This window comes from Branchiostoma belcheri, unplaced genomic scaffold (genome assembly GCF_001625305.1).
Source record: "Branchiostoma belcheri isolate BF01 breed outbred unplaced genomic scaffold, Haploidv18h27 scaffold27, whole genome shotgun sequence".
NCBI classification, from domain to species: Eukaryota; Metazoa; Chordata; class Leptocardii; order Amphioxiformes; family Branchiostomatidae; genus Branchiostoma; species Branchiostoma belcheri.
This window is the reverse complement of record NW_017803876.1, coordinates 2500199-2527860: the sequence shown is the minus strand read 5'-3', so window position 1 is coordinate 2527860 and position 27662 is coordinate 2500199. Positions and strand designations below refer to the sequence as shown.

General features: G+C 40.2%; 6 protein-coding genes and 1 long non-coding RNA gene across 9 annotated transcripts in view; 4 read left to right on the top strand and 3 right to left on the bottom strand.

Moving 5' to 3' along the window:
- Nucleotides 1-3316, bottom strand: part of LOC109472141 (splicing factor 3B subunit 2-like) — a 20374-nt gene extending 17058 nt beyond the window's left edge. Inside the window, 4 exon segments of the mRNA XM_019771716.1 lie at nt 8-213; nt 482-554; nt 851-897; nt 3176-3316. Of these exon segments, the coding sequence (XP_019627275.1) occupies nt 8-213; nt 482-554; nt 851-897; nt 3176-3269 (420 nt within the window). The 5' untranslated portion in view covers nt 3270-3316.
- A 196-nt stretch (nt 3317-3512) lies between these two features.
- On the top strand, nt 3513-5734 carry LOC109472199 (39S ribosomal protein L11, mitochondrial-like). The gene is made up of 5 exons (XM_019771797.1): nt 3513-3727; nt 4056-4151; nt 4363-4456; nt 4629-4771; nt 5208-5734. The coding sequence occupies exons 1-5, from the start codon at nt 3602-3604 to the stop codon at nt 5331-5333; spliced, it is 585 nt and encodes a 194-aa protein (XP_019627356.1). The 5' UTR covers nt 3513-3601; the 3' UTR covers nt 5334-5734.
- A 19-nt stretch (nt 5735-5753) lies between these two features.
- LOC109472194 (ribosomal RNA processing protein 36 homolog) lies at nt 5754-8002 on the bottom strand. The gene is made up of 9 exons (XM_019771791.1): nt 7892-8002; nt 7428-7545; nt 7208-7268; nt 6952-7026; nt 6780-6846; nt 6585-6689; nt 6368-6442; nt 6115-6232; nt 5754-5966 (listed from the first exon to the last, which is right to left on the bottom strand). The coding sequence occupies exons 1-9, from the start codon at nt 7940-7942 to the stop codon at nt 5833-5835; spliced, it is 804 nt and encodes a 267-aa protein (XP_019627350.1). The 5' UTR covers nt 7943-8002; the 3' UTR covers nt 5754-5832.
- Nucleotides 8003-8182: 180 nt separating this feature from the next.
- Nucleotides 8183-9418, top strand: LOC109472202. Its single transcript, XM_019771800.1, has 3 exons — nt 8183-8518; nt 8751-8877; nt 9068-9418. The coding sequence occupies exons 1-3, from the start codon at nt 8393-8395 to the stop codon at nt 9157-9159; spliced, it is 345 nt and encodes a 114-aa protein (XP_019627359.1). The 5' UTR covers nt 8183-8392; the 3' UTR covers nt 9160-9418.
- A 264-nt stretch (nt 9419-9682) lies between these two features.
- Nucleotides 9683-19433, bottom strand: LOC109472168 (N-terminal kinase-like protein). Of its 2 annotated transcripts, XM_019771751.1 has the most exons (21): nt 19196-19433; nt 18742-18801; nt 18484-18564; nt 18238-18348; nt 17672-17898; nt 17209-17299; nt 16305-16334; nt 16025-16180; nt 15641-15799; nt 15380-15487; nt 15098-15211; nt 14632-14787; nt 14149-14337; nt 13877-13952; nt 13449-13598; nt 12955-13109; nt 12470-12622; nt 12250-12324; nt 11471-11626; nt 11243-11360; nt 9683-10540 (listed from the first exon to the last, which is right to left on the bottom strand). In XM_019771751.1, the coding sequence occupies exons 1-21, from the start codon at nt 19307-19309 to the stop codon at nt 10407-10409; spliced, it is 2613 nt and encodes an 870-aa protein (XP_019627310.1). In that variant the 5' UTR covers nt 19310-19433; the 3' UTR covers nt 9683-10406. The 2 variants fall into 2 exon arrangements, with proteins under 2 accessions (XP_019627310.1, XP_019627311.1); XM_019771752.1 differs by lacking the exon at nt 16305-16334.
- A 58-nt stretch (nt 19434-19491) lies between these two features.
- Nucleotides 19492-23547, top strand: LOC109472191 (3'(2'),5'-bisphosphate nucleotidase 1-like). 2 transcript variants are annotated; one of them, XM_019771788.1, is made up of 8 exons: nt 19492-19510; nt 19795-19942; nt 20785-20889; nt 21179-21286; nt 21452-21500; nt 22105-22309; nt 22584-22668; nt 22839-23547. In XM_019771788.1, the coding sequence occupies exons 2-8, from the start codon at nt 19817-19819 to the stop codon at nt 23091-23093; spliced, it is 933 nt and encodes a 310-aa protein (XP_019627347.1). In that variant the 5' UTR covers nt 19492-19510; nt 19795-19816; the 3' UTR covers nt 23094-23547. The 2 variants fall into 2 exon arrangements, with proteins under 2 accessions (XP_019627347.1, XP_019627346.1); XM_019771787.1 differs by lacking the exon at nt 19492-19510 and adding an exon at nt 19635-19666.
- Nucleotides 23548-24066: 519 nt separating this feature from the next.
- On the top strand, nt 24067-27430 carry LOC109472213. The gene is made up of 4 exons (XR_002140346.1): nt 24067-24187; nt 26115-26184; nt 26497-26556; nt 26866-27430. It is a non-coding gene; the product is annotated as an uncharacterized LOC109472213 (long non-coding RNA).
- The last annotated feature ends 232 nt before the right edge of the window (nt 27431-27662 follow it).

The window sequence follows — 27662 nt, the reverse complement described above, 5'->3', positions numbered from 1 at the left end:
CCATCTGAGGGGGCGGGACCATCTGCGGAGGGGGGACCATCTGGGGCTGCAGGACCTGCGGCGGCATTTGCTGTAGCTGGGCAGGTGGCTGGGGAGGGGGGCGTGCAGGGGGTTCGGGCTGCTGGGGCTGCTGCAGGACTGGGGGCAGCTGAGGGGGGGCCTGCTCCTGCTGCATCAGCTGGGGAGGGGGGATCACTGGGGCCTGCTGGGCCACTGGAGAACAAGACAAGGGAAATGTGAGATGGGCTTTTGTAGGTACATTTTTGGGCTCAACTAGCAGGCCAAAGGAACAGTTTAGTCAATCTATACTTCTGTAATGTTATAATGACATACCAGTTATATGAAAATAGCTACTATGAAAAGTGTTTCTCAACCACTCATGAACAATAATACTACAAATTTTCAATCCCTGCCATAAGATACAAATGTATTTTATAATCCGTGTATAACATGTGCAGGGTTAGGTAAGACAGACACTAACTTGCTTGTGCTTGCTCCCTTTCCCTCTGAGCTTGAGCCTCTCTCTCCCTTTCCATCTGTGCTGCTTGGTTTTGCTACAGGGAAAGATGAAAACAGTTTTTGATTTAAAATGGACACATAATTTCACATCAGTAGCTTTGGGAGTCTTTGGGACTTTCTTTGAGTGACCTCTGTTTTCAGCCATCGGTACGGATCGCCACCAGAACATACTTGCTAACTAGACATTTTGCTAGATCAAAAACATTTTGATAGAAAACAGTTTTCCAGGTAATACAGAAAATTTCATGTTTTACATGTATTAAAATAAGTGTTGTGCTAAATATCTGGCTAAAACTAGACTAGACTCAACTAGAAAGTAGAGACAACTTACCCTTTTGTAGAACTCAAAGAGTCTGTTTACCAGTTCTGCTTTCAGACCTGGAAAGTAGTCATAGATATTTAAAACACAACTTCTAAAGCATAAATGATTTAGGACTGATTATACAATAACAGACTATGTACAGTTACACACAAATCTAGGGATGGACATGTTATACAGTTCACCCCATAAAAGGCGCTGAAGAACATGTCAAAAATAGGAGACGCCACACTGAATAGGACCTGCTATATCAATCATACATAAGTAACATAACTTATTGGCTATTGGCACAAACCCATACATAGGGAGTCTGACTTTCCTACTCGTACATGTCCAACAACCATGGGACATGTACGAATCCAACTACTGCTGCAACAAATCCAACTACAACTGTACATGTATAACATGTCACAAGCCAAGTACATGTCACAATCCATGTTTGGAGGTGTACTGGAGGTCAGGTATAGACTTCAAGCTATGACATTACAAATACACATGTTAGATGGTACATGTATCTGGGTTTAGAATAGTAAGATTTACAGTACTGAGTAACTTAATCTGGTATGCCATAATGATACACACAAAGCAAGCAGATATAAAGCTCTAATTAATATTTTACAGTACAAATGCTCTAATAGAAGTAACACTAACAGACAACAGATTGCACTTGCCACCTAAATTGAGCATTTCTATGATTAGTATCACTCAAACATTTGCACACGTATAAATTGTTCAATTTCAAACTTAACAGATAATCGCGGACAATGAACCCAAAAAAATGGTTCAAAAATACAAATAACAAAATCTACTACAACTTTTGGTCCAACAGCATAAGTCCATAACTCACCAAGTCTCTGACTTCATGGATCCAAATATTAAAAGGTTTTTTAATGAAATGTATTTAACAAATTGCATGGCCTAAAATTGCATGGTTGGATACATCATGTCGCCGGTACGAACCAGTTGAACAAGATAGACTGAATAGACCTTTTGTTTTTCAACATGTACTAGGCGTCCTTGGCCCGCAAGCCAAGGCTTGCCATTGGTTTAAGTAGATGTCAATCAGCCAAAGTTCAAAGAGCCAAAAATACTTGGGCAGGTTGATACAGTTCAAGCTAAGTAACAAATGATCAGAAATGGCGCTAATTTTGCTTTTAAGCAAGATCCTGCCACCTTTATTTTTGGAACAGCCCAATGTTGCTGAAATGGAAAATGACTTAAGCGTCATCTGCCACTAGAAGTAGATAAAAGTAACTTCTCACTTTAACAAATCTTGTGAAGTGATGGTTTATTTCACATAATTTTTTTAGCATTCATAAAGACTATGGGCAAGTTAGGAGGTACTCGAGGTGAAGTTTATTTTATTTATTTATTGAGCTTTACAGATTTTTAAAAAAATCTGTGAGGAGCCGGCAACAGAAAGCTGGTTTCTCTACGGGGCCGGCTCCTCAACAGAGATACATAGCACCGAGACAAATAATACATCAAGATACATCTAAATATCAGAACTAAAAATATACAGTATACAAAATACAAACAACAATAAAGGCAGTAAGGTATGGCTAAGTGGTTAGGCAGGCATGACATCTACAAATGGAGGACCAGGTGCATATGTTATCGGTGGAATATGTGGAGTGTACACGGGATATGTAATAAGTGGCTAACAATTTCCTGACAGATGAAATGCTAAGATTTGAGTACAAATGTTGACGGATTGTTACAGGTAAAGTGTTCCAGATGAGTACTACACGGCTAAAATATGAAAAGGTAAATGTTTCAGCTTTACAAGGGCGGACAGTAAATTGAAATTGGTCGGTAAAGCGAAGAGATCTACTAGGTCTCTTCGCTTAAATTACCGAACTCAAATATAGCATAAGGAGGTACATGCAGATGGAGGTACAATGTGCTAATCATCATCTACGATATGGCAAATTGCAACCAAATTTTGCCCTTTGTAGGAATGCCTAAATAGTTTATATAAATAGGAAAAGACAACTTTAGGATAATTTGTCCAACCAACCTTTTGTCTTGTGACCATGCACTGTTGGCAAAAATGATACCAGGATGTTGTTGTGCTTTATATGGGCCTTCGATATATTTTGTATACAGAAACACCTGGGGACGGTGTTGTTGTTACTTGGGCTATCCGTAACAGTTCATGTAACTTTTATTTTCTGACGAGAACCGATGTTTCGTTCCGCGGGAAGCTTTGGGAAATGGCTTTTAGAGTGTAATAAATAATGGGAGGGGGGCAATTTTTGAATGTTTATTTTCAGCATTAAACGACGTACCAGAACAATATTTTCCCTTCTCAAAATTGCATAACGTAGTTCTTACCTGACACCGCTAAGCCAAGTTCAGACAACTTGGCTTTGAGGTCTGTAACCCTCAACTTTTGTAGCTCCTGCACCGTCGGAGTCATGTCGGCCATTTTGTACGAGCGTGCAAGCTACGCACGGACGATACTATGTAGAGAGGGGTTTTATTGTAATTTGTGTCATATTTCCTCCTGACAAAAGGAGTCAATGAGCACTATTGTATAATTTTATAAAATTAAATGCTATTTATACAGCATTTTTTAAAGTATGTATCTTATTTTGGAGAAATTTTTATTCATTAAGGCATGAAAAAAGATGTTACAAAGAGATTATACCTCCCTGAATGGTATAGTCTAATTTTCCCCCCACAATGCCTTGCTGTAACCCCAGTGACCTAGAACTACACATGCTGGATGTAACTGGTGAGAAAAACTAAGAAAACACCATGTCTAAGGGCGTGAAAGCCGCCAAGAAAATGGCCCAGGCTGTAGGAGGCCCTAACTTCATCAAGGGGCTAGTGCCAGCAGGACAGGCTCTCCCAGCCCCGCCTCTGGGACCGATCCTAGGACAGGTAAAAAAGTAACAGTATCAAGTGTTCATGATTTTGATACTGATGTGCTTTGAAGTTTGATACTTTATGATATGGTATGGCTTTGAAATTGAAATAATTTCTTCCTCTTAAAACTATAGAGGGAGCCCACAAGACATGTTGAACATGATTTGAGATGGACAGCTTAACTGATTACTTAAAATTACCTAAGACAATGGACTATTTTAAGTCATCAGTTCATTTTGTAATGGTAAAGCTGATTAGAAGCCAAGGGAAGAGCAGTAACATTTGTACATGACATGACACGAGAGATACATGACATGTAACACAACAAGTTTTTGTTTTACAGAGAGGCATCCCCATAGCTCAGTTTTGCAAGGATTTTAATGAGAAGACAAAACACATTAAGGAGGGTGTACCAGTGCCATGCAAGATAACAATATTGGTAAGTCATTTCTTCCCCCTAACAATAGTATTCATGATACAAAGTTGTTTTTATTTTATTTTTGTGTGTACCAACCAAGATGAACTGTTAATGGCATTGTCACCAAAATTTGAGTATTTTATATTTTCTCAGATTTTGGATATGGATTATTAACTGATAATACATGTAGTAGACAGTGTAGTGTGGTATTGACTAGAATCCTTCTATCCAGCCCAATAGGAAATGGAACATCGAGTTCAAACTACCTCCAGTTTCATACTTCTTGAAGGCTGCAGCAGGTGTGGCCAAAGGGGCTCATAGCACAGGTGAGTGGCATTACTGTGTCTAGTGTACAGTGTCTACCACCAAGATTCATTTCTTGTGATGAATGCACTTTCAAACAGAGATCTGCTGCAAATTTTTTCACTAAATATTTTCACTTGGTATTTGTCGCTTGAAATGCTTGTCTCATTGAAACTATGTTGTTTTCTTGCACAGGACATGAAGTTGGGGGAATAGTGACTGTTAAACATGTTTATGAGATTGCTAAAGTAAAAGGCCAAGAGGAACACCTGAAGCATCTGACCCTTGAGCAGATGTGTAAAAGCATCATCGGACAGGCTAGATCAATGGGAATTCAGGTATGGGACTTTTTCTTGGTTATCATGAAAGATGTCAATGTTGACAGACCTCAAAATTAACTTTTCTTCCTATTGTCCCAACACTGTCCCCAAAATAAATAAAGTGAGGTTGAACTGCCCCAGCCTGTTTTTCGGGAAGTATGTACATGTGTATGACTTTTCTGGAGCCAAAAGCTGGGACGTGTGCCTGATAAACAAAAGAAGGGCTGACATTCTAGATCAGATGTTGATTATTTTTCTATTGTTCCAAAAAATGTCCTAAAGTGTCTTTTTAATTTTCCTGGCCTAAATTTTAGTGGTCAGTGGCTATTGGAACACTGTTAATTTTGAGCCCTGGTTGATACATGTGTATTCTTCTTTGCATTTTGTGGTTGTACTAACTGTTCATTTCTTGGAACGTTGCAGCTGATTGCTCATTGTGTTTCCATGCCAACAGGTTGTTCACCAGTTGGAGGCAGAGGAATATGGTGTGTTTCTCAAGGAGCTGGCTGAGAGGAGAAAAAGGGAGGCAGAAGAGAAGGCGGCAGCTGCAGAAGAAGCACTGAAGGGCATGAGATCATGACACTGGACAGATATTCTGAACTACTTAGAACTTCCAATGTCACAACTGTGTTCAACTGTATTTGAGACAACTGACTACAGGACTCCTCTGAAATCAAGAATATAATATAGGGATACCAATGTTTCTTGACTGAAGGGCTGCATACTAGTAGATTGCAACCACTCCTTTCTGAGTACGAAATTATGTCTAAGAGGTCATTGGCAGTGTTATCTGGTCACTGGTATATTACTAGAAGTACATATACCCTTCAGTCTCTTTATTGCAAGTACTGAAAAGCATACTGTACATGCAGGTGCCCATTGTATAAAACAGTCATATCCAAGAGAGTTACCAGCAAGTTTGTAATAAGCATGATACTGATAGTGATAATCGTTCGATTTTACACTATAGGTGAAATAGGTAAAATCAAAATACAAGTTGCCTTGTTATAAAACTGATGTTGTTGAGGAGCGTGTTATTACTTCAATTTCGTTGCTGTGTTTCAAGAATTGTCTGACTCTCAAGAGTCTGTAGGCAGATGTTTGCGGTCTCTTGCTGCATTCTTCTTCCGTTTTTTCTGCAAGAATTTCTCCACCTTTCCACTCTTCTTCAGCTCTTTAAACTTCTGTGCGAGCACCAGCTTCTTCTCATCAGCTGAAAAACATTTCACATACATTTCTAAACATGTATTTGATGTCAGTTGATATAGCATCATTATGTAGATGTTTGAAAGATCACTGCAATGTAGTGGGCATAGAAATCATGGGGAAAATGATACAAAACCCAGTCAAATGGTTCTTACATTTCTTGAGGAAGTACGGTTTCTTTCCCTGTTTGACTAGCTCCTTCTCCTTGGCCTTCCACTCCTTGAGGGCTTTTTCCTTGATGTCCTCCTGTCGTTTGGTTCTTTCTTGCTGTTCCTAAGTTTTAAGTTAAAGAGAGTAAAAAGTGGAATACTGGTAGATGACATTTTTATCACACATGTATTGATAAAATAAACAAATGCATTAACCCCAGTTGCACAACTACATGTAGGTTCACAAAAATTCACTTACCATTTTTCTAATGAGCTGCTGAATCTTCCTTCTTCTGTCCTCATCTTTTTCTTTCCGTAACTGCTTCTCGAGGTACTGTAAAAGGAGGTATCTAATGAAAGCCATGAAAAAAAGGCAACATTTCTAGTCTTGATTACATGGAATGTACATCAATGGATAAATACATGTTATAATTCTTCCACAAGATGACAAACTATTGCTAGGAGCATCAACTGACCTTCTTTTCTCTGGCCTTCATTGGGTCCAAAAATGAGTAAGACTTTTCAAAGATCTTTTCATCATACTCTCCTGACAGGTCGTCAAAACGTGGGTCTCTGTGTATCTGAAAGTGCAACAGTAACGCACATTAATACCTTTTTACTGTATATTTACACTATCAATAACAATACGTTCAAGCTTAAAATAGACATACCTTCTTTTTTACTGGAACCACCTGTCGTATCCTGGGAGGTGGAATTTTGGATGACATCTCTACTGGCCTATGAGTGAGAAAAGAAGGGGAAACAATGTGTTGTTTGATGAGAATGAGACGTTCAGCAAGAATAAGACAAAAACTTTGACTGAAAAATATCTACTAAACTTACCTGTTTTTGTTGACTCTCTTGAATACTTTACTTTGATCCCTCTTGCTATTTGAACCATGGAGTGCTTGGTTATATCTGTGGAAATGAGAGAAAAGCATATAGTAACAAATGGAGAGGAAAAATTAAACAAATCTAGTATACAACAGATTAGGACAATCTACATGTACTCCAGATGATGAAAATCATTATGTATTTGCCATAGCGCATAGTTTTATGTTTGCAGCTTTATACACTCACATGTCCATCATGTACTTACGTTTTGGTGCCTATCTTGTCCCTCAGTCTTTGAATGTCCTCAAATGACATAGTAGACAATTCTGTTTGAAAACGAAAAAATGTAAGAATGCTACATTATTTTGATATGGCATTGAAAAATTTGTAAAAGGAAAGAAATAAAAAAACACTGACATTAATCAAGAAATGAAATATAAAAATTACCACTCGTTAATCTGCAGCGTATACGTATCGGAACTTACCTTTCTTCATTGTATTCTGCAAAGTGGCTCCACTCTTTCCATCACCTCCTGCCTTCGGTACCTTGGATTCTTCAGTACCAACCTCCTCATCTGAGTCAGAGCCCGACTCCATCTCTTCCTGAAGGAATCCGACACACACTGGGGTTACATGAAGCTCTTTGGTAATTTTGTTGTTGATTTTTTTTGTGTGCAAAATTTCAGTCGTCTTCTTAGCCCGGGTGTAACCCTATTTCTTTCCCCGGACGGAGCTGAGCCGGCCCCAGCGAACAAACATCTGGAAGGAGACACCTGGGCTGCTGTAGCTGTATGCCCCCCTCCCCATCGTAGATGAATACAAAATAGGGTACAAGGAGACGTTGCTGTAACTTATATTAGCACGAAACTACTTGTAATATGACCAACATATCATGTAGTAGATGTTAACCCGAAATATACTTCGTCAAAGGAGACCACGGCCGACTTACCGACGATGAAACGTCGTCTGCCTCGTCCGCAATGTGTTGAAAAGACGCCATGTTAGAAATTTCCCACTATGCCTCAGTAGGGACCACCCATGCTGTGTTATGGGAGGAGGATAGAATATTATTACACTTCAGCCTTCCTACTTAACCTGAATGACATAAATAGTCCGTCTGACTAAAAACGTTATACAGAGTTCCTGGTATGTAACATATTGAAGCACCATAACTTTCGTTTTATAAAGATATTGATCCCCTGTGCCCTCCACGCAGTCCCCGTAAGTGTTTGTGGTTTGTCCCTAGTTCAAAGTTCAGAGATACATTTCCTGGAGGAGTAGGAACACGTGCGGACAAGACCGTCTTCTGCGAGTAACAACGGAGAGCCTCGATATCTTAAAAACCGTATCCTTGCCTCAGATGTTACATTTCTTATAGATGTAAAGAGCAGGTATATGTGTATGGTACCGACTTTAGTTTGATGATCACCATAGATTTTAGAGCCAAAAGATGTCCAAAGAAGAACGGGAAGAGTATGAGCAGCTGATGCAGGAAAACGCACACCTGGAGGAGCAGGTGAACATCAAGCAGGCGGTCATCCGGCAACTGGTAACGGACATACACTCACTGTCACAGGTACTGACATTACACCTTAGCATATAACGTTATAGCCTGGGTTTTCGGGGTTGCCGTTACAAATCGGATGGCACCCAGGCTAATTACACCTGTCATAAGCTCTCTTAAAACCTATTGGCAAATACAGTTTGAACAAGAATGGGAGATTTTTTTAATTTCTTGTTTTACCTAAATTTTCACCTCAATTTTACGGAGGTATTATAAATAAAGGAGTTTTTTTTTCCATTACCAGGAGGTTGAGGCCATGTACCTGCAGCAGAAGTGGAACACTGATGACAGTGGACAGCCACGCCCTTCCCCCGAACAGGAAGCAGTCAGAATCTGTCAGCTGCTGCAACACAGCCCACAGCTGTTTGAAGGTCCCTTTATTTTCCATCCTTGTCATCATGGATATTTGTAACAGTCAGTACAGGAATAAGACTTCATAGTACGAAAGTACACCTTTTCATCATCATGTCTACCTACTACTAGTACCTGGAAAAATGCCTTCCGCTTCATTTATACTTTTTGAGTTTTGACTATATTCAATGCCTCTCTTATTTAACACAGATGTCTTATCACGGTTAAATCAGAGAACGGCTCAGTTGACATCACAAGCTGCTGCTCTAAAGGAGGAGCTGCAACAGTACAGTAAGACGTGATGTTGCAGGCTTTCTTCTGATGGTTCAGGTGGCCTGCCAGGAGCAGGGTGCACCACAGCAGAGCAGAACAAGTTCTTTTCCCCTAAGGGTTGTAACAAGTAGTCCAGAGGTGGTGATACTTGTCAGCTCTTCATCATGACAGAGGACAGGCCGGAAGTGAGGCAGTTCTGTGACCAGCACCAAGAGTTGTAATCCAGGTTACTGATGTAGAACACTAGGCCTGGACAAAGACAGGTCTTGTCTTTTAATTCTCATTGTGGTTTGCCATTGCAGTAATACATGTACATGTACCTTGAAAGAGGGCAAACCCTGGCTGTTGTAAAGAGAACCTTGTAAGAGACTTGGTACCTACAAGTCATCTAACATTCTAAGGCATATCATTACTAGTATCTGTTGCAACATGGTTGTTGGAAAGGTACTGAAATATGAAAAATGTATCTCATGATTTCCAAATTTTGAGTTGCCAGGTGTAGTGTCTTGGACTCACAAAAACAATCACAGAAACAATGTGGAAATCCTTTACATATACAGATCACTTTATTATTGATTAAAAGCATTTAAGACTTACACTATTCACATTCCACTATGAAATGTTAGTTGTATCCACAGTGTATTAGTTGCCTGACAGACATTTGTGATAGCATTGTGCTATTGTACCAGCAATAGAACACATACATCATGGTACTTAATTTTAACCTGCTATATATCAATGCGTTGCACATTTAGAATTAATAATATAATGACAGAACCAGGAAGACCATCCTTCGTAGATCCAAGGAAAGTTGTGATAATGCACTGGCCGTAATGGAAAAGGAATAATTTATCACGAATACTTCTAAGATAAAGTGACAGGGTAAAATGGTAGCACTTTTTATTTCTTACATGGATTAATTAATCCCTACCTATGTTTAAAATCTTTGAGGTTTACAAATAAAAATGGCTTATATCTCTACCCTACACACTGTACAGGACATCAGACTTTACACTATAGTTGACTATGTCAGTCTGTAATGTTTTTGTTTTAGTCTACTTCATTTCGGTCAGTTTCCTCAAATTGCTGTTTATGTGGAATGCAACAGTAGGTTACGAGGTTATAATTCTTTTCAAACCAACAATCTGGGAGTCACCATCAAATTGTGTCATCTATGGAAAGTATACAATAACCTAACTTTTTTAAACATTCCTTTTGATGTACTCCTGCCCCATTTTTTAATCAGTCCAGTTTATACCACATGACCTAATGACATTTAATCCACAGCAACTTTCTTGGCTCCAAGTTTCATGGCTCCTTTCCCAGACTTCTTCTCGGCACGTTTTCTCTCCATCTCCTGCCGTCTCTGCTGCTGCTTCTCTTCCCGCTGTCTTCTGGCATCATCTTTACCTGAGACAGAAAGATATCACAACCATAGTAAACAGAGTACATGTATATTGTAGTGTTTTATACAGTGTCATAATCTTTGCAATATTGGACTGAATAACGTGTAGTATTTGATTTGATCACAATGAATGCTGAGCTTAGCACCATTTTTTTACACAGTTTGTATCCCAACAGTTGATGAATTGATTAAATGGACTTAAGGCCACACCAATTTAATTTCTTGATTAACGGATTTTTCAAGAAAAATAATGGAGCGGGCGGGCGAAAAAATAATAAAAATAAAAACAGGCCTAGGCATCCTATTATGGCCCAAAATGGTACGATAGGAGCCATGAAGTCAACATACCAGGCCGGTTCAAAATTTAAGCAATGAATTTTGAACTTTTAATGATACCACTGCATTGAAAGATGGAATAACTTTAACAAGTAGGATAAAAAGGACTGTATTCAACTGTTCAGGGCAAAATATGAGCATTTTGCAGTTGATTCTGAATTTTTATTTTTATTTGCAAATTAGAAAAAAATGAAGCGGCGAATCCGTTAACCAAGAAATTAAATTGGTGTGGCCTAAGTGCTATTTAAAACAGCTTAATATGATGGTAAAAAAAACAAATCAACCTACTAAAATATCTTAAAGATATCAGAACAATAATTTTTTTTCATGTAAAATAAAGCCATGTGCATCAGATAACGGGCGATACTAACTTTGGCTACTTCCAGCACTGTCCCACGAGTCCCAGCTATTGTCCACATCACCCCAATCATCCTGTTTTTTAGAACTTCTAGAAACACTGGAGGATTTTGATGACTTGGTATCAGAGCTCTGAGTGAAAAAAAAATGTATCAATTAGGCAAGATAGTGAAAATGAAGTACCATATTCGAAATTTGTTTCCAATAGGGATTCAAGCACATAGTTAAGTTTCGTGACTTACGGTTGAAAAAGGATCGTCCGCACCACTGCCCCCCCAGTTGTAGGAGCTGGCAGGAGGCAAGGCAGAGGATGTAGTGATGTCATCTATCTCTCCCCAGTCTTCGTTATCCCAAGCATTGGAGGAGACCAATTTTGGTGGATTGGATGGAGCAGATGCCTGTGGGAATGGTGGGTAATTATGTTAATGAGGTAGTTCATTATCATAATTTATGTAACAAAGGAAGTTATGATATTAAAGTACCTGCAGCACTGGTAGAAGTGCATATAAGATCAGCAATAATTTCTGTAAATGTGAGGATTGATTGTAGTGTTAATTCCAAGGTATTAGGAGTGTATTCAAGGCACTTTGGTAATTTTCTTCATTTTACAATCCCACAAACATAGTCGAACAATACAAATGGCCATTTATAAGGAAAGCACAAAGGGCCTAGAAACATGAAGCATCATGAAGACTTGCTTCTGAGCAACACACTGAGAACACGTTTCTCCCATCTGCTTGGTGGAAAGTCCCCAGACCCAGGGTAGAAAGTACCCAGCTGTAGCGGCTGTAACCTGCCCTGATCCTGTACCAAGGCTAAGATGTCCCCAGGACTGAGCCATGGAGGGGCAGGCGTTAGTCAGAGCACAGTAATGCAAGTGGCATCCAGCAGGATGTTAACAGAATGGGGCTCACTCTCAAGATGCTTCTGTACTTTTAAGCTTCAAATAACATAAAAATTACCATCACTCATAAATTAATGACTTCATGTCAATAATAACGTAAAATTACTTTCAAGTTACCTTTTTAGGAACATCAAAGTTCTCCCAAGCATCCTCGTCTCCCCAACCTTCAGTCTCCTCTGTACCAAAGTCATCCTAGAAATGGAACATCATTTTAAGATATACCAATTTTCTTTTTAATATACCTGATTAACATCTATCGTATTCCAGCTCTGGATCTTACATACCTCTGTAATTCAACAATTCATCAAACTGTTTGAAAGAGGATGACCACACCAACCTCCATGGTGTCCTGAGCTTGTTTTGTTCCCTTGAGTTCAGCCCAGATCTCATCCTCAGGGTTTGGGGGTCCTGCTTTCACAGCAGTACTGCCTGGTCTGGACAGCTGGGGAGATCTCTGGACAGGCTGTCTGGGTTTGGGGGCTGAGAAGTCCTGAAGAACCAACAGTTTGTTATCAGTATTGTATTTTCAAAGAGCAGAAAGATTTTTAATTGTAATATTGTTTTCAACTCATTATGTGAAACTGTGAATAAATGCATCTTGCACTAGAATGCTCCCTAACGAGGTGTTGTAGTTTTGCCAGGGTGCCAAGGGAAGTAAAGTGCTATGAAAATGGTTACAGTGACGATCAAATACAGCAAATTGTTTATTTGTATTTCTGAAAACTTCATGCACAAATGTAGGACAAAACTATTATTGTAGCCTTTTGTCTGTAATAATATGTTGGAAAATGCCAGTTAAATGTCGTTGAATAGAAGACCAACCTCCATGCTGCCCCACTCTTCTGTATCATTGTCCCATCCTCCTTCATCCTGGGACTCCCTCTCTTCCACCTCTACTTCTACCTCAGGCTCCTGTGGGGTGCTTGCTGGGGCGTTGGCTGGCTGGCTGGGAGTTGGCTCTACACTGGGAGCCTTTGCTACAGTTCATGGGGAACAACAGGACTATGTATTGCCTTCCTTAAAATCCAGCTGTTTCTTGAAGAACTGAATTGTTAAGACAGGAAAAATTTTCAAGACTACTCTCAAAATACTGTTAAGCAATATTGACATAAAGATCTCCTTATCTCAAAGTGATGTTTTAGCTATCAAAGTACAGGTTATAACAAAGGCCATTCAAATCATATATTGCATGTATCTGTATCTGTATAGCCGGTATAACCACCTTTCCGCGTAACACACCAGCTTTCTATCAGCAATCTGAAAGCAATATACTTAAGTAATGACAATGATAGCACAAAAGTTGATGTGATTCTCACCAGGTGGTTGCTGAGTGCCCTGTGCTGTTGGAGCTGGTTTGTTGCCTCCCCTGTACAGTTTAGATGTGAGTGAGCTGACTCCACCGACAGCCCAGCCTGTCCAGCCACTCGCACTGCTGTCTGTGGTACCTGGGCTGTTCACTTCACTCTCTGTACCAGGAAACAAGCATTGCTTTGTTTTTCTTTTGACACATACAAGTATATCGTTGAAGCAGTAAGAGTGATTTATGACAAGGTAAACAAATTGTCAAAGATTGCTTTGCTGTTGTAGCTTGTTGTCAATGCTTGATCAACACTGTTACATAGATTTCTGTAGTTGTAGCATCTTAATATGATATGACAAAAAAGTGATATCTGATACATCCCCTTTCATAAAGTACACGTATCTGGTAATTCATCTACTGTCCACAAAAAAAGAACATACCCACCTAATTTTGCCAACATTTCTGGATCTTCTGATACTTTTTCCAAGCTGTCGACAAAACATCTGATGGCTTTAAAGGCCTACAAAATGTAAGAGAAGAAACAACAATATCAAAGGTCAACAAATGACATCACCGATTAAAAATCCACCATGAAAGTAAATTGTGACATACATAAGATTTTTTTAAATGACAGTACTTCCTAGTCCGATGCTGCAAGTCAGCAAGATGAATATAGGAGAAAAAGAAGTGTGACTTCTCAGGTATAAATAGCATACCTGGTCCCTGACCCCCTTCTCTGGGTCCACAGTGAGCAGACAGAGTGTGGGCAGGGCCTTGGTGGCAGCGTCCTTCAGAGGGAAATACTTCTGGTTGGCAGCCATGGCCATCACACCTGCCATCCTGGCCGGGGGGAACGGGTCCTTCATGGCTCGGGTGAACGCTGAGCCAAGAACCTTCTGTCTGATCTGGACACAAAATGAACAAGGACATTGGACTTTCAACTATTGTTTTTACATTACATGTTTTTAAATTCCATTTCATCTTGGAAGACAGGTTGTGTGAATGACTGTCAAATGAATGACTTGGTTTAAACAATCAACATCTTTACCTGAAATTTTCCAATCACTAAAATACAGAGAAATGCAATAAGTGAATACCAGAAGTTGACCATTAGATTACATTGTAAGCCTAATACACAGGTGCACACAGCAAATCTGTCAATCAATTTTAATGTTTTCTTGCGCCCTTTTTTTCCCTACCTGTGGATTGAGATGACAAGCTATCTTCCCCAGACACACAGTGGTGTTGGTTCTGATGCCACCCTGATCATCCTTGGACTGGAGTCTGGCAAAATGCTTCATCAGTTCTGTGTTCAGGTTCTTGTCGTTCAACTTGGGAGCCATCAGCAGCATAGCCTACAGGCAAAACAACAACATATGAATTACTAGTACCCTAACACAGTCAGGAAAAAACAGAAAATACACAATTTCTTACTAAAGCACACACCTCCCAGAGAGGTTTTGACAATCCTATAGTATCATATTTTGCCTTAACGTTTATGATTTTCTTTTCCAGGTAATTCAACTTACCTGAAGAGATGTGTTGTGGATGGGAGGGGCACAGCAAGGGATAAGAGGCAATGGATGACAATGACAGCCTGTTTAGTACATGTAGCTATACAGAGATGCAGCGACCACAATGATGATGATGACGAAGTCAAATTACCTTGACAGTTTGTTCCCTGATGGCAGGGTTGGTGTCCATGAAGCCATGAACAATCTGAGGGAAGATCTGGTCATTGATTGTAGCTGGTTGCAGGTGCTCGATGAACAAGTCCATCTGAAACACATATATTCAAACATAAGAAGTCATGAAACACTATTAAGGACCAGGCTCTCTACAGCACCCGTCCTTCCTCCCTTTCAACTCAGGATGGACAGACTATTTAACCTTCCATCTGAAAATCAAAGTGCAACCAAAGAAAAAGAAGAATACAAGACATATTACCTGCATTAGAAGTTTGATTCTTGTTGACCTGTCAGTAGATGAGAATAGCTTCACCACACATGGGACTATTTTCTTCTGGTAGTCTTCTTGATCAAGGAGTCTGCCAAGCTGTGGAATAATCCTGTGTTAGTCACTACTGAATTATTTAAATGTTCACAGTCATTAGCTGACCATAAGTCTTGAACAAACAAATGTTACAGTTTAATCTTTAACAGAAGTAAAGTATGAATCAAACCATATTAGGATGCTGTACTTCCTTACCTTGAATAAAGGTGCCAGCACAGAAGAGCCAGCATTGCCAAACTCATAGGCATTTAGTAGCTGTGGCAGGATCTTGTGTTTACAGAAGTTGTCTGGGAAGTCATCCAGCTTGGGGGTCAGCTCACTGAAGAACTTTGTCTTCTCGTTCTGATCCTTGATCTGGGAAAGGGACAATAAGCAGATGTGTTTGTGGGGACACTTTGATATATGTAAGTTTGATACAGTGTTTACTTTCCTAATGGACGACTACAACATCAGCAGTATTTCAAATAAAGAGCCTGCCATATAAGCTCTGGACATGAAAGAGCATCTTGCGTTTCTCTAAAAGTGTGACTTATGATAGATTTATGCTGCTGGCACTGATACTAGATTATATGTTTGTACCTGCTGTTCCTCTAGGAACAGGTTTGTATCCACAAAACTGTTCTTCATGAAGCCTCCTGTCTTCCTGCAGGACTGGATGAAGTTGGCAGGGTTGGGACGAACTTTGGGGTTGGCACCGACTAACTCACAGTAGTTGGGCACCAGGGACTTTGGAATCTGTAGAACCAAAATAACTGTTCTAAAACGAGCTGTTTCAGAATCATTTCTGCACGACATAATAAATCAATAAGCACCAAAAACATACAGAAAACTGCATGATAAAGAAAGATAATACAATCACCCCTTCTTGACTTTCTCCATCAAGTCCAACCTAAGAAGAAGTGTAGGGAAGAACAAGAGGTATGAAGTAGTAAAAAAGAGCTATGTTAGTCACTGCATGGTGATTGGGAATTTACTGTTTGTGCTTGATCTTCATTTTTTTTAAAATTTGTATCAAAGGATCAACAAATGCCCAAATTTGTAACATCCAACCTGTCAAACTGGAGTCAAGTTGATGACTGATTTGTATGATAAAACATTTAGCAATTTGGGGCAAAATTGTACAATATAATATCTTTATGATTTGGAGGTACATGTATCTCCTTAACCTAGTGGTACTGTGCTCTTCAGCTACAAATACTAGGATGGTACCCATACCCAAGGTATATTTTGTCGATGTAGGTCTTTACACACTTCGTTCATATAATTTAATTTAATAATTTAATTTAAAGAGAGAAAGTGTGTATGAACACTGGATTATGTGACAAGTTTGGTGCTGTCCTTGGTGCTATTTTCACAGTGTCAGAACCATTTCTATAAAATCAAATTGCCATACACTATGGATTTTCCATTGATCACCATGCATTTGGATTAGTAGAAAAGGTTATGTTCCATAAAGGCAAGAGAGAAGTGCAGTAATGAAGAAGGTGATTTGGGATGCCGGTAGTAGGTAATACTGGTTGTAGTTGTGAGTAGCATGGTTATAGGTGTGAGTAGGAAGTAATACAAGGAAGAAGCAATTCTTTAGTTCCTAGAAAACAACATAGGCACATCATCATTTTAATCATGATCAATCATTACTTAGTATGCAATTATCATGCTCATGACTAAAGTTAACAAACGTCACCTGTACATACTACACAAGGTCATCAAACTACCTTTATATACACAATCATCAAATAACCTGCACATTACAGCTGACCCACCTTCCCCAGTGCTTTAAGTGCTGATGTTCTGGGCAAGGGTCCATTGAAGACTTCCCAGATCAAACAGCCCAGACCCCACATGTCAGAGGACCTGTCCATTGGAAATGTCCACATCAGATACAAACACACAACATACAGAAGACATTTAGTCCAGAACAGCAGTTATCAGAACATATGTACATGCAACCTAGAATAAAGAGACCTCTCATGGAACTTGAAAGAAAGTGGTCACAATAGACAGATAGTCAATCACTGCTTGGCATGAAGAGAAAAATAATAATGGGTTTTGTATAATGGGTCTTATTCAAAGAGCATCCTGGGGACCACCCAACGGAGACCACAATGGCTAGACAGTACTTATACAGATGTACAGTACAGTATGATCACTTACTCTAGTACAGCTGACTGTACAATGTAATGATATAACAGTGAATAATTCCCAATGAAGACATCTCTCACTGACCATTTCTCTGCCTTCCTCCCTCTGCTCAGGTCGTTCTTCTCTGGTGGGTCGTACCTCTCCAGCGCGGGGAGGATCTTGACAGGAGGGATGCTGCCCTCCCCCGTGGCTGGGTACATGTAGTCCACCCCACCCAGCTTCCATTCCCCGGCAGGGTCCACAAACACCGAGGCACTGCACACGTTGTTGTGGATCAGATTCACATCGTTCACAAAGAAGCTCAACGCTTTCTGGATGGGGAGAGGAAAAAGGCTTAGCTTGAGATACACAAGATAGAGGAGAATACGCAAAGGTCAAAATCACAAAAGGATTTCAGTATTCCTACATAACAATATCATACTGCATACCAGTTATGGCTCTACTGATAAAGTTAAATGTCAACTAGGTGTACTCAGATAATCCTTCTTTTGCAATTCTTTACTATCTTTACAATCAAATACTAAAGTTCACAAAAATCTCCTTGAACTTTGATACTATCATTCAGTTCAATATGTTGCTATCTTTGCCTTTGTAATTTATCACACTGATATTTGATCATTGTATGCTAAGATTTAAAGCATAGAACTTACCACTATCTGGTGCAGGCCCCAGGAGATGACCAGTTCGTTGGGTTTTTGCTCTGCTATATATGTTACCAAGGGAACCACTGGTTCAGTTACTACATACACTGTCTTGTCTGTCTGTAGAGGGGAAAGTACAAGGTAACATTCTTGTTAATATACAATATAGTACTTAGATAATAGTATTCAAAAAAGGTTCCAAAAACACTATTGCTGAAAGTGAAAGTGTCTTTTTAAGAAGATAACTTGACTTGCCTCTAAGCTGTCGATGTAGGTAACAACATTGGGATGACGAAGTGTTTTGAGTCTTTTCAGGGAATTTTTGGCCGTCTGCATCTGGAAGTAAAACAAACTATGTTATATCCAAAAGTGACAAAAACATTATAAGTACACACTACACATACTGGATTAGTTCAACTTTCAGTTCCTGTGTTATGTCTTGGTCCTATGGGTGTAACTTAAAACTACATCTTTCAAATGATACTAATACAAATTCTGTCTCCCAAATCTCACCTGAGTCTCATTATAGTCCTTAATGTCAAACACGAACACAGAAACTGGTTCTCCATTGGCCTGTATAAACAAAATATATCAGCTTTAATATCTAGAAACAGGATAATAAAAATACATTCCTTCTTAGCTGCCACTGTCTTATTAGCCTGGGTACCATCCCCAGTAGTATATTCGCAAACTCTATAACAGTTATAGAGTTTGCGAATATACTACTGGGGATGGTACCCAGGCTACTGTCTTATGATAGATGTCTGATAAAGTTTGCTCTGATGCGAAAATAATTTTAGGTTGATAACAAGAATATATTAAAGTGCAAGTGGCTGATCTACGTTCAGTTTGAACTTTTACAAAGCAAAAACACTAATTTTGTACCAGATACAACAACTAAGGTACAACATATCCAGCCACGTCGGCAACATCAAGGCAGCTGAGGAAAGACAGAACGTCAACCTACCTTCCGTTTTCCCTTGTGCAAAGTCCAGATAGACTTCTCCTCCAGCCCCGTCACCACATCTCCGATCTCAAACGCGAAGTTAGCTGTGGGATCTCTAGAGAAGAATGACCACATTTCGGAGTAATTAAGTTAAAAACATCAATGATCTACCAACATCTACTTGTCACCCTCCCCACCACTTTCACGTCTGCAAACTTTTTGAGTGAACAGATTGTGTACATGCGCACTAGAACATGTCGTAAAATTTATATTTTTGTCGTAAAACGACGGAGCCACTCCACGTCAGGTCAAAGTTGAGAGCAGACTTGTTAGGAGGTATGACTGCGTTACCACAGAGGCACAAAGATTAGCTAACTGCCCCATTTTAACAGTAAAATGACATATTATTTGAGTTTACTTTTGTATCTATTTTACTATATTAACAACTTACTACGTTAAAAGGTTTATAAAGGTTATGCGCCTTCATTGCCGGTGAGTGTTTCTAATTTCATGATAGTGATCATTGCACATCATACCTCCTAGTAGGCACTCTAAATTTGTGACCATACGGACACTGCAGACTACCGGTGTTCACATGTGGAAATGTTTAATTTGCCCAGATTACTTCTGCACAGCGTAGCGATGGCAGGTAACACAGGTGCTCCTCTAGTGCTCCGTCTGGTGGCCGCGTCAGTCTCGGTAGCGGAAAAGGCAGGGGCGATCGTCAGGAACGTGTTCAACAGCGGAGAGCTGGGGGTGGTAGAAAAGGTCTTCAGTTTATCGTTTTATTATAGACCCAGATAAAAACTTTTCCGCAGTTGATCTTTGAAATATTTTGAGTTTTGACTATCAACATCAAGCCGGGAAAAACTGATTATATTTCATTGAAGATAAAAGTTGAAGATAGTCTAAATGTCTGAACAAAATAATCACAGAAGTCAGAAGCAGATACTAACATCCGTGTCCATAATATCACCAGGGTCTATAATATCGCCACCTTGAGAAAAACATTTTTACTGCAACATACTTTTAGTATGCACTCCTGCACATCTCAAATGTACATACCTAGGGTATGTTGCAGTAAAAATATCTTTAAGCATACTTTTTCTCAAGGTGGTGATATTATGGACTATATGCTGATATAATGGACACAGATGTTAACCGTTAGTAATTAAATTATAACGTTTATACTAATTAATCGAATATGTTTTAATTACTTATGTTACATTATGGCTGCTCTGCATAATTCATGTCACCATGACCGTGCAATTTCGCCTCGCTAATTCCAAATTGACAATTTGTGTAAAGAGGGAAGTTGGACTATGCCCCTGGTATTATTAAACAGTTTAAGTTTTACTTGCACTGACATGATGACTTGCACTTCCAGCAATACATAATGCATTTTGCATGTCATCTCACAAGCTAATACAATGAAGTACCCTGCTAGGAATTTGCTTTATAATGATTGACACATGCTATTAAAGCCCCTCTCCTGTCCAATCGGTACTGGATGTTGGAATTCAGTGATTTTAGTAAACTTCACTAAAATACTAGTACTTTAGCTTGGCTGCAGAATTTTTCCTCATTATAATGTCTCTTGCTCTCATCAGGATGGAAAGAATGACCTGCAGACTCAGGCTGACCGGTCAGCTCAGGAGTGCATCGTCCAGTCATTGTCCAGACAGTTTCCAAAAGTCACCATCATAGGGGAGGAGGTGAGATGCAGAAAATGGTTTCTTTCATTTCTGCAGTTTTTGCTCCACATTTCACACCATTGCAACTTAGTCATATAGCATCAAAAACAAATTTTTAAGAAACATTGTAAGTAAAAGTAGTTAAGCATTATCAGTTTGACAAGGTATTGTGAGGAGAAACATAACTGAGCTTCACTCAAGGTATTGTTAATTATGTTACTTATTGTTTTTTATCATCTCTGGGCTATACAACTTTTGTCTTATTTCCCCTCATTACTCGACTATCTTAAATTTTCATTCTTCTGTTAAGGAACCAACAGGAGAGACAGTTGACGAGTCACACCTGGAGACTAGGTTGTCAGAGGAGGTGTTGAAAGTAGTTTGTCCTCAGAACCTTCAGTCTGTGAAGGATGAAGATGTAAGTATGGATAGAAGAAATCTGCAGTCACCCATTGCCCAGTATTTCCTTTAACCAGCTATCTTTTGGTCTTGAGGCTGAAATTTTTAGGCAGCATTTTCTCTGTGTGGAGATGAGGTGGTGTATTGTGTTCACCAGTTTGTTTCATTGCAATGTCGTTCACAGGTGGTTGTATGGGTTGACCCTCTGGATGGAACTAAGGAATACACAGAAGGTGAATACTTTTTAAGTTCTGTTTTAAAGGGTGCTTGGTTATCAGCAACTACTGTATTATTCGTCTATTGCCACTTTATAGTATATGTATTTATGTTTACCGAAGGAAAACATATTGTTTTTGCTACGTTTCCTCTAGCCTGGTTACCAAACCTATTATAGCTCCCGAGTCCTACATCCTCTCCGCAAATATTTGCGGAGAGGATGTAGGACTCGGGAGCTATAATAGGTTTGGTAACCAGGCTACGTTTCCTCTTCCTCTTCTTCTTCTCCACACACTAACCTCTGACCTGGCCAATGGCTTGATATGTTGATGTCTGTCACCATGGTAACTGGTGTTGGGTTACATCATGTTGCAATCATATAGTTTAGACTTCTGTCTCACCATATATATGACTGTATTTGAGTAAGAACTGACAGAGCAGACCATGTGCGAAGGTAAACATGATGCATTTCCTTTGCAAATGTTACATTTCTAGTTATAGTATAGTACTAGTAACGTTACATATATTAAGTAGCCATCACATATTTTACACCATGTAACAAGGCAAAAATCAAGAAGAAAAAGACTCAACATCAATGATAACTTTTTTCTTCTGTACTAGGTTTCCTGGACCATGTCACAGTGTTGATAGGTGTGGCTGTGAATGGGAAGGCAGTTGCAGGAGTGATCAACCAGCCTTATTACAACTACAAGGCTGGCCCAGGGGCAACTCTTGGGCGGACCATGTGGGGAATTGTTGGACTTGGAGCATTCGGTGTGGAACGCCTGGTTCCCCCAGCTGATAAACGAATTGTTACCACTACCAGGTACACTGTTGTCTAACCTGTGGTCAAAAAAACATTTGTGTTACTGTTGTTGAGATTCCTTTTCTCAAACTCAAAGCACAATCTGGCTAGATAAAACCATAGAGGCTATAAAGACAGTGTTATAAGTTCTTTTTGTGCATTGCATGCTCTCTGGGCTTTTTGTTTGGTCACTTGGTATCTTTGATTTAGTATGGCAGCAAACCACCTGTGTTTGGCTCACCTACATATAGCTGTATCATCATCTCATTACATGGATGCACCGCCTGTGTTTTAGATCCCACTCCAATAAGCTGGTGACAGAATCCATTGAGGCCATGCAGCCTGATGAAGTCCTCAGGGTGGGGGGAGCTGGGCACAAGGTAGGGAGACAATATGGCCGATTGTTTTCTCACTTGTCAATCTGGCTGTAAGGAACTACATGGTACTGGTATTCATTTAAATGTAACAGCTTTGTATGAAATTCCTTTGAGCAAAAGATCTGGATAGCATGTATATACGTATATCAAGATTCTGTCCTCCTCACTTACAGGTGCTGCTGGTTATTGAAGGGAAGGCTCATGCATACGTGTTTGCCACACCTGGCTGTAAGAAGTGGGACACCTGCGCACCTGAAGCCATCCTTCACGCCCTGGGCGGCAGGCTGACCGACATCCACGGGAACGCCCTGCAGTACCACCGGGATGTGAAGCACCCCAACACGGGAGGCGTCCTGGCCACGTACAGCGACCATGACTGGTACCTGAGCAGGATGCCGGAGTCTGTCAAGGCAGCTGTGAAACCCTGACTAGACCCTCACTCTCGCTTGTAACAATTCCTGTGTCTGACTTAAGTTGCAATAAAGACTGCAATAAAGTGGAACATTTCAGTGGTTTCTATGCAATGTTGTGGAATGTAAGAAAGGTTTTGGATAGTGAGGACTAAAGATAAGAAATACTTTTGGGGAAGGAAGGAAGTCATCATCATGAGGCAGTGTACTGGCCATAATGGGCACAAGCAACAGAATGTTTTAATCATGTCCAAAATTGATTTTGTACTGGTACAAGCAAAATAGAAGTGCTACAAGAAACTACAGTTCAAGAGTGTAAGAGAATGTACAGAAATGTTGACTAATTAGACAATTTTGTTCTCATATTATAAATGGTTCTCTATAAGATTTTATCAAAGATCAAAGACGCTTGTTTGTATCATTCCGTTGAAGTTTGTAAATGATAATACCGGTAATAAAATTACGATAACAGCTGCCAGATCTCACTTTTCTATTTTGCTCCTCACTCGACGCAGTTCCCCACATTAAGCACTTTGATGAGATTACATTTCTTGTAGCGTCCTAGGTGACCATAATCCCTCCGAGTTATGGGTATGTCGTGCCAATTTTGCCGCGAAATCTTTAATTAAGTCTAGCATCCGTTTCACTTCTCTCTTACTGTGACCAGGGAAGTAATGGGAAAAGGCCACTTGACTTAAGCGATAATCAATTACGCGAAAAGAAAGCAAGCGAAATTGCTTTTGAGAAAGCTGGACATGTCTAAGCGATAGGTCCAAAAAGTGAAGATGGTCAAACTTGTATCTGGCAAGAATCCACCACATTGTATAATCATTTAGTCCTAAACTGAAATGGACCTCGTCAATCCTAAGTTCCGATTACAGGAAGCTCTGAGGTGCCCATTGTACGTTTGATCATGACGTCAGTAAACAAACTTCTACCGCTACCTCGGTGTAGAGTTACAGTCGGCATGTGTAATCAGGACAGACAGAAATCCCAGAACCCCCCTGTGTTGTAACGGTCATTCGTCTGTGTAACGTCGGTCGGACAAGCGCGCGCCCTTTTCTCACCCTGTCGCAGCTTCCTAAGAACAAGTTTTAAAGATGTTCGCCAAGGTGAGTGAAACATGTTTAAACAGAGAGAGAATGTCATGATGAGATGATTTGCCTGAGCATTGTGCTGTTCTCTTAGAGAAGTTAGAAGCTTCTTTCTGGTCGATGCAGGTTAACGTTTCACGCGGGGACTGCTAGCGTTTCAGCCGGGAGACAAAAAAGAGTGTCGGGTTTATCTGGGCTTCCGTTCTGTTATCTTGTAGTTTACTACAATAGTCCACAAATCCTTGAGAAAAATTGTGCTATCCTGTTTGCAGGGCTGTTTTTATCGGTTTTAGCTGTATTTCCACTGGAACTTAATTTGGCGTTATTTGAACACGTGGCCTCAGTCCATCTAGTAGTCGCAGGGCGGGACTGTCTGTGCCGGTAGCAGTATTGAATACACAAGTTGTTAACCGGTGGAAATAAAACTAAAAGCCACAATGTGGAAGAATACACACTGGCCATGATAATAGATAGAAAGAACGTAGTAGGCCGGTGTACATGTAGCTTGGCGGGCTTGCCGCGCAGGGCGGTGTCTCAGAACACCTGCTGGAAAAAATGTGTAACTCGAAACTTGTTTCATTCTAAACACATCGGAATATGGCAGACTATAGTCACAAGTACCCGTGGCTTTATATACACTCCTGCTTAACGAAGCAGACGAATACCGCTTTAGGTAGAATTTGGCAAGGTTTGCGGGAAACGAGTTATTTGTAAGCCCGAGCCGGATCTACCACTGCCCCTTAACGAAGTTGTAGGTTGACGTCAACACGTGTCCTTCGAGACCTTTCGTTTACACAGTGAGATGCCATGCCTAAAAAGGCTCCTTTGGTCTGGTGCCGTCTGCCTCAGGTAACCAGAAAAGGTTGACAGTCTCTCCTCAAGTTGTTATTGTTAGCATCGGGTTTCGCCGCACTGAAAGCTCACACGCTATTTTATCGGGAAATCCGGAAAACACTTTTGTGTCCATGAAATCCTTTTTACCTAATCTGAATGAAACAAAAGAATGTTTGGAAAGCCACATATTGAAAGAGGGATCTGATTTGTTGTTTCACCTGGTTTTCCGTCTTACCTAAAAGAGCCTTTAATCTGGGCACTTCAACAGCTTGCGACTCGTCTAAGGGCAAAACGTATACTGATGTGAGTGATCTAGAAGTTTTTATGAATCACATACATTAGACGTAGTATCTCACGTACCTTCCATTCATACTATACCATACTCCCGCGTATCACCAGCTTAGCATATTGAATTTCAGTCTGCGTTGGCTCTCTTTGCTTTCAATTTACTTAAACATGTATTTGTCTCTGAATGGGTGGTCCTCACCTCACTTGACGCACAGCCTCAAAGCTCTCTTGGATCGCCCAGCTTGTTTAACAGTATTTACAGAGGTATCAGGAAGACGTTTGCCATCAAGAAGTCTGGCCTCTTGTTTTCTAATTAGGTGAGCCTGTCTCTGACATGTGGTTCAGTGTAGTGCCGACAGTGAGAGACAAAAGTCGTGCAATGTTTGCGGACACGAGAGTTGACCATGCAGACTGTTCTGGGTCAGGCTACCGGATATTGACTGAAACTGACACTAACTAAACCGGGGAAATCTTCATTCGGAGAATTTGTCACGCCGGGAGTTGGGACCTGTAACACCGTGAGGAGGTCCAGCTCTAAGCGTAATGCTTGAGGCGCCCGGGGAAAACATAACTGAAGTACAACAGATGGATAGATAGAACAAAACAAATGAAGTACAATGCCTTCTCGATAGCTGATAGTGCTATGCGTGCTATGCGCCTTTAGTCAAGCACACAGGGCCACCATAGTCTTCTCCGATAAGTTGAAGAAACTTACGAGATTATAACATCTGCATTGCAATATACACAATACCATGTACAATATACGTCAATCCTCTAATTTTATTCTGCAGTTCGTTGGACTAAACTATGAATATTCTTGCAGGCTTTCCTCGTTGCTGTAGTGTTTGCTGTATTCCTGGCCCAATGCGCAGTTGAAGTAGGAGCGCAAACAAGTGAGTACGATGCCGTTTATACTCAAATACAGGTGTTGCCTGCAGGCCTCGGCAGTTCGATATCATATATAGTTCTTGCGAAAGTCCGCGTCTTTGTGTGGTCATTTATAAGCCTACTGAGAAAGTTTGTTTCATGTCGATTCACTTCGCCAAAAAGTGTCCGGAGCTGGCAGGCAGGTTCTTTTGCATTTATATATAGAACGCATTTTATTTATACCGATAAAGATAAGGAGCCTTTTAACCGTCGATACGAGCGTATCTTGACATACTTGTCAAATGTTTACATCTTGAATACTTTTTTGCCGTTTCCAGCAGCCATGAGCCCCACCGGCACCATGAACAACACCATGGCGACGCCCACAAATGCACCAGGTAATCATAACGGGATCGGTATTTTAGTTCAGCTAAATAAATTACTGTGATTGCAGCCTACGCGGCAAACGATTGCAGTATCTAAAGACATAAAGGGGGTCCTAAGGGGGCACTATTTCTGTATATTCTTGATATAATGAATTGTTAGTTTTTCGTTCATGCAAACAGCCCGGTCGGGCCCCGGTTTGGAAACGTGACATATAAAGCATAAGTCAAGGTTAGCCTCCTTGATTAGTGGAACATTTTTGGTTCGAACCGGTTGCATGTTGTGCCATACATTGTAAAAACAGTGTGCACTTGCCTTTCCAGCGGGCGGAGCAGCCAGCCTGGCAGCGGCGCTGATGACTGTCGTGATGCCGGCACTGATGGCCCTCCTCCTGTCTAACTGAGGCGGAAAGTCAGCCTGACATCAGCTGTCAATCAAACATGTCATACATACATTTTGCATGAGGGTCGTGCTGTGTTTCAATCTGTAGTTTTCTCCTCATCCTTGTCAATTGCATTGATGATGCTCTCCGCGGAAAAATGCAATTAACTCAAAGACTTCGTATATCAATGAAGTTCAATAATTATCTTAAGTAGTCAATCGCAACTACCTGTAATAGTACCGGATGTGTGTCTGCTTATTTGGAGTCGTTGTTCATAGTAATAAATTGCCAATGTTTACATTGTCCTGACTACAGGCAAACGCTTCTGTGTCACGTATATACATGTACAACAATTAGCACCGGTTTACATAGCTTTTGTAACTTCTCCATGGTACTACTACTTGTGGTTCACTCTGTGTCACAGTTGTAACTGTTATAGCATTCCTGGAGTAATAGGTGTTGGTCTTTCTGTCATACTGTCAATAAACCATTCTGCGGTGCACATACAGCCACTGTCGTGGCACTTCTATGCAATTATAATTCTTTGCAGACACATGACTGGCATTTAAAACGAGTTGTCACAAAGTAACCAACATGGGTTGGGAGCATTGATTTTTTTATACTCATAGTAACAGTCAATTAGTAGAGATTTTAATCAACATTAAAACAGTAGTGTGGTTTATTCTGTTGTAGATCCTGATAAAATACTCAAAGACCATTCCAGACATTATAAATTAC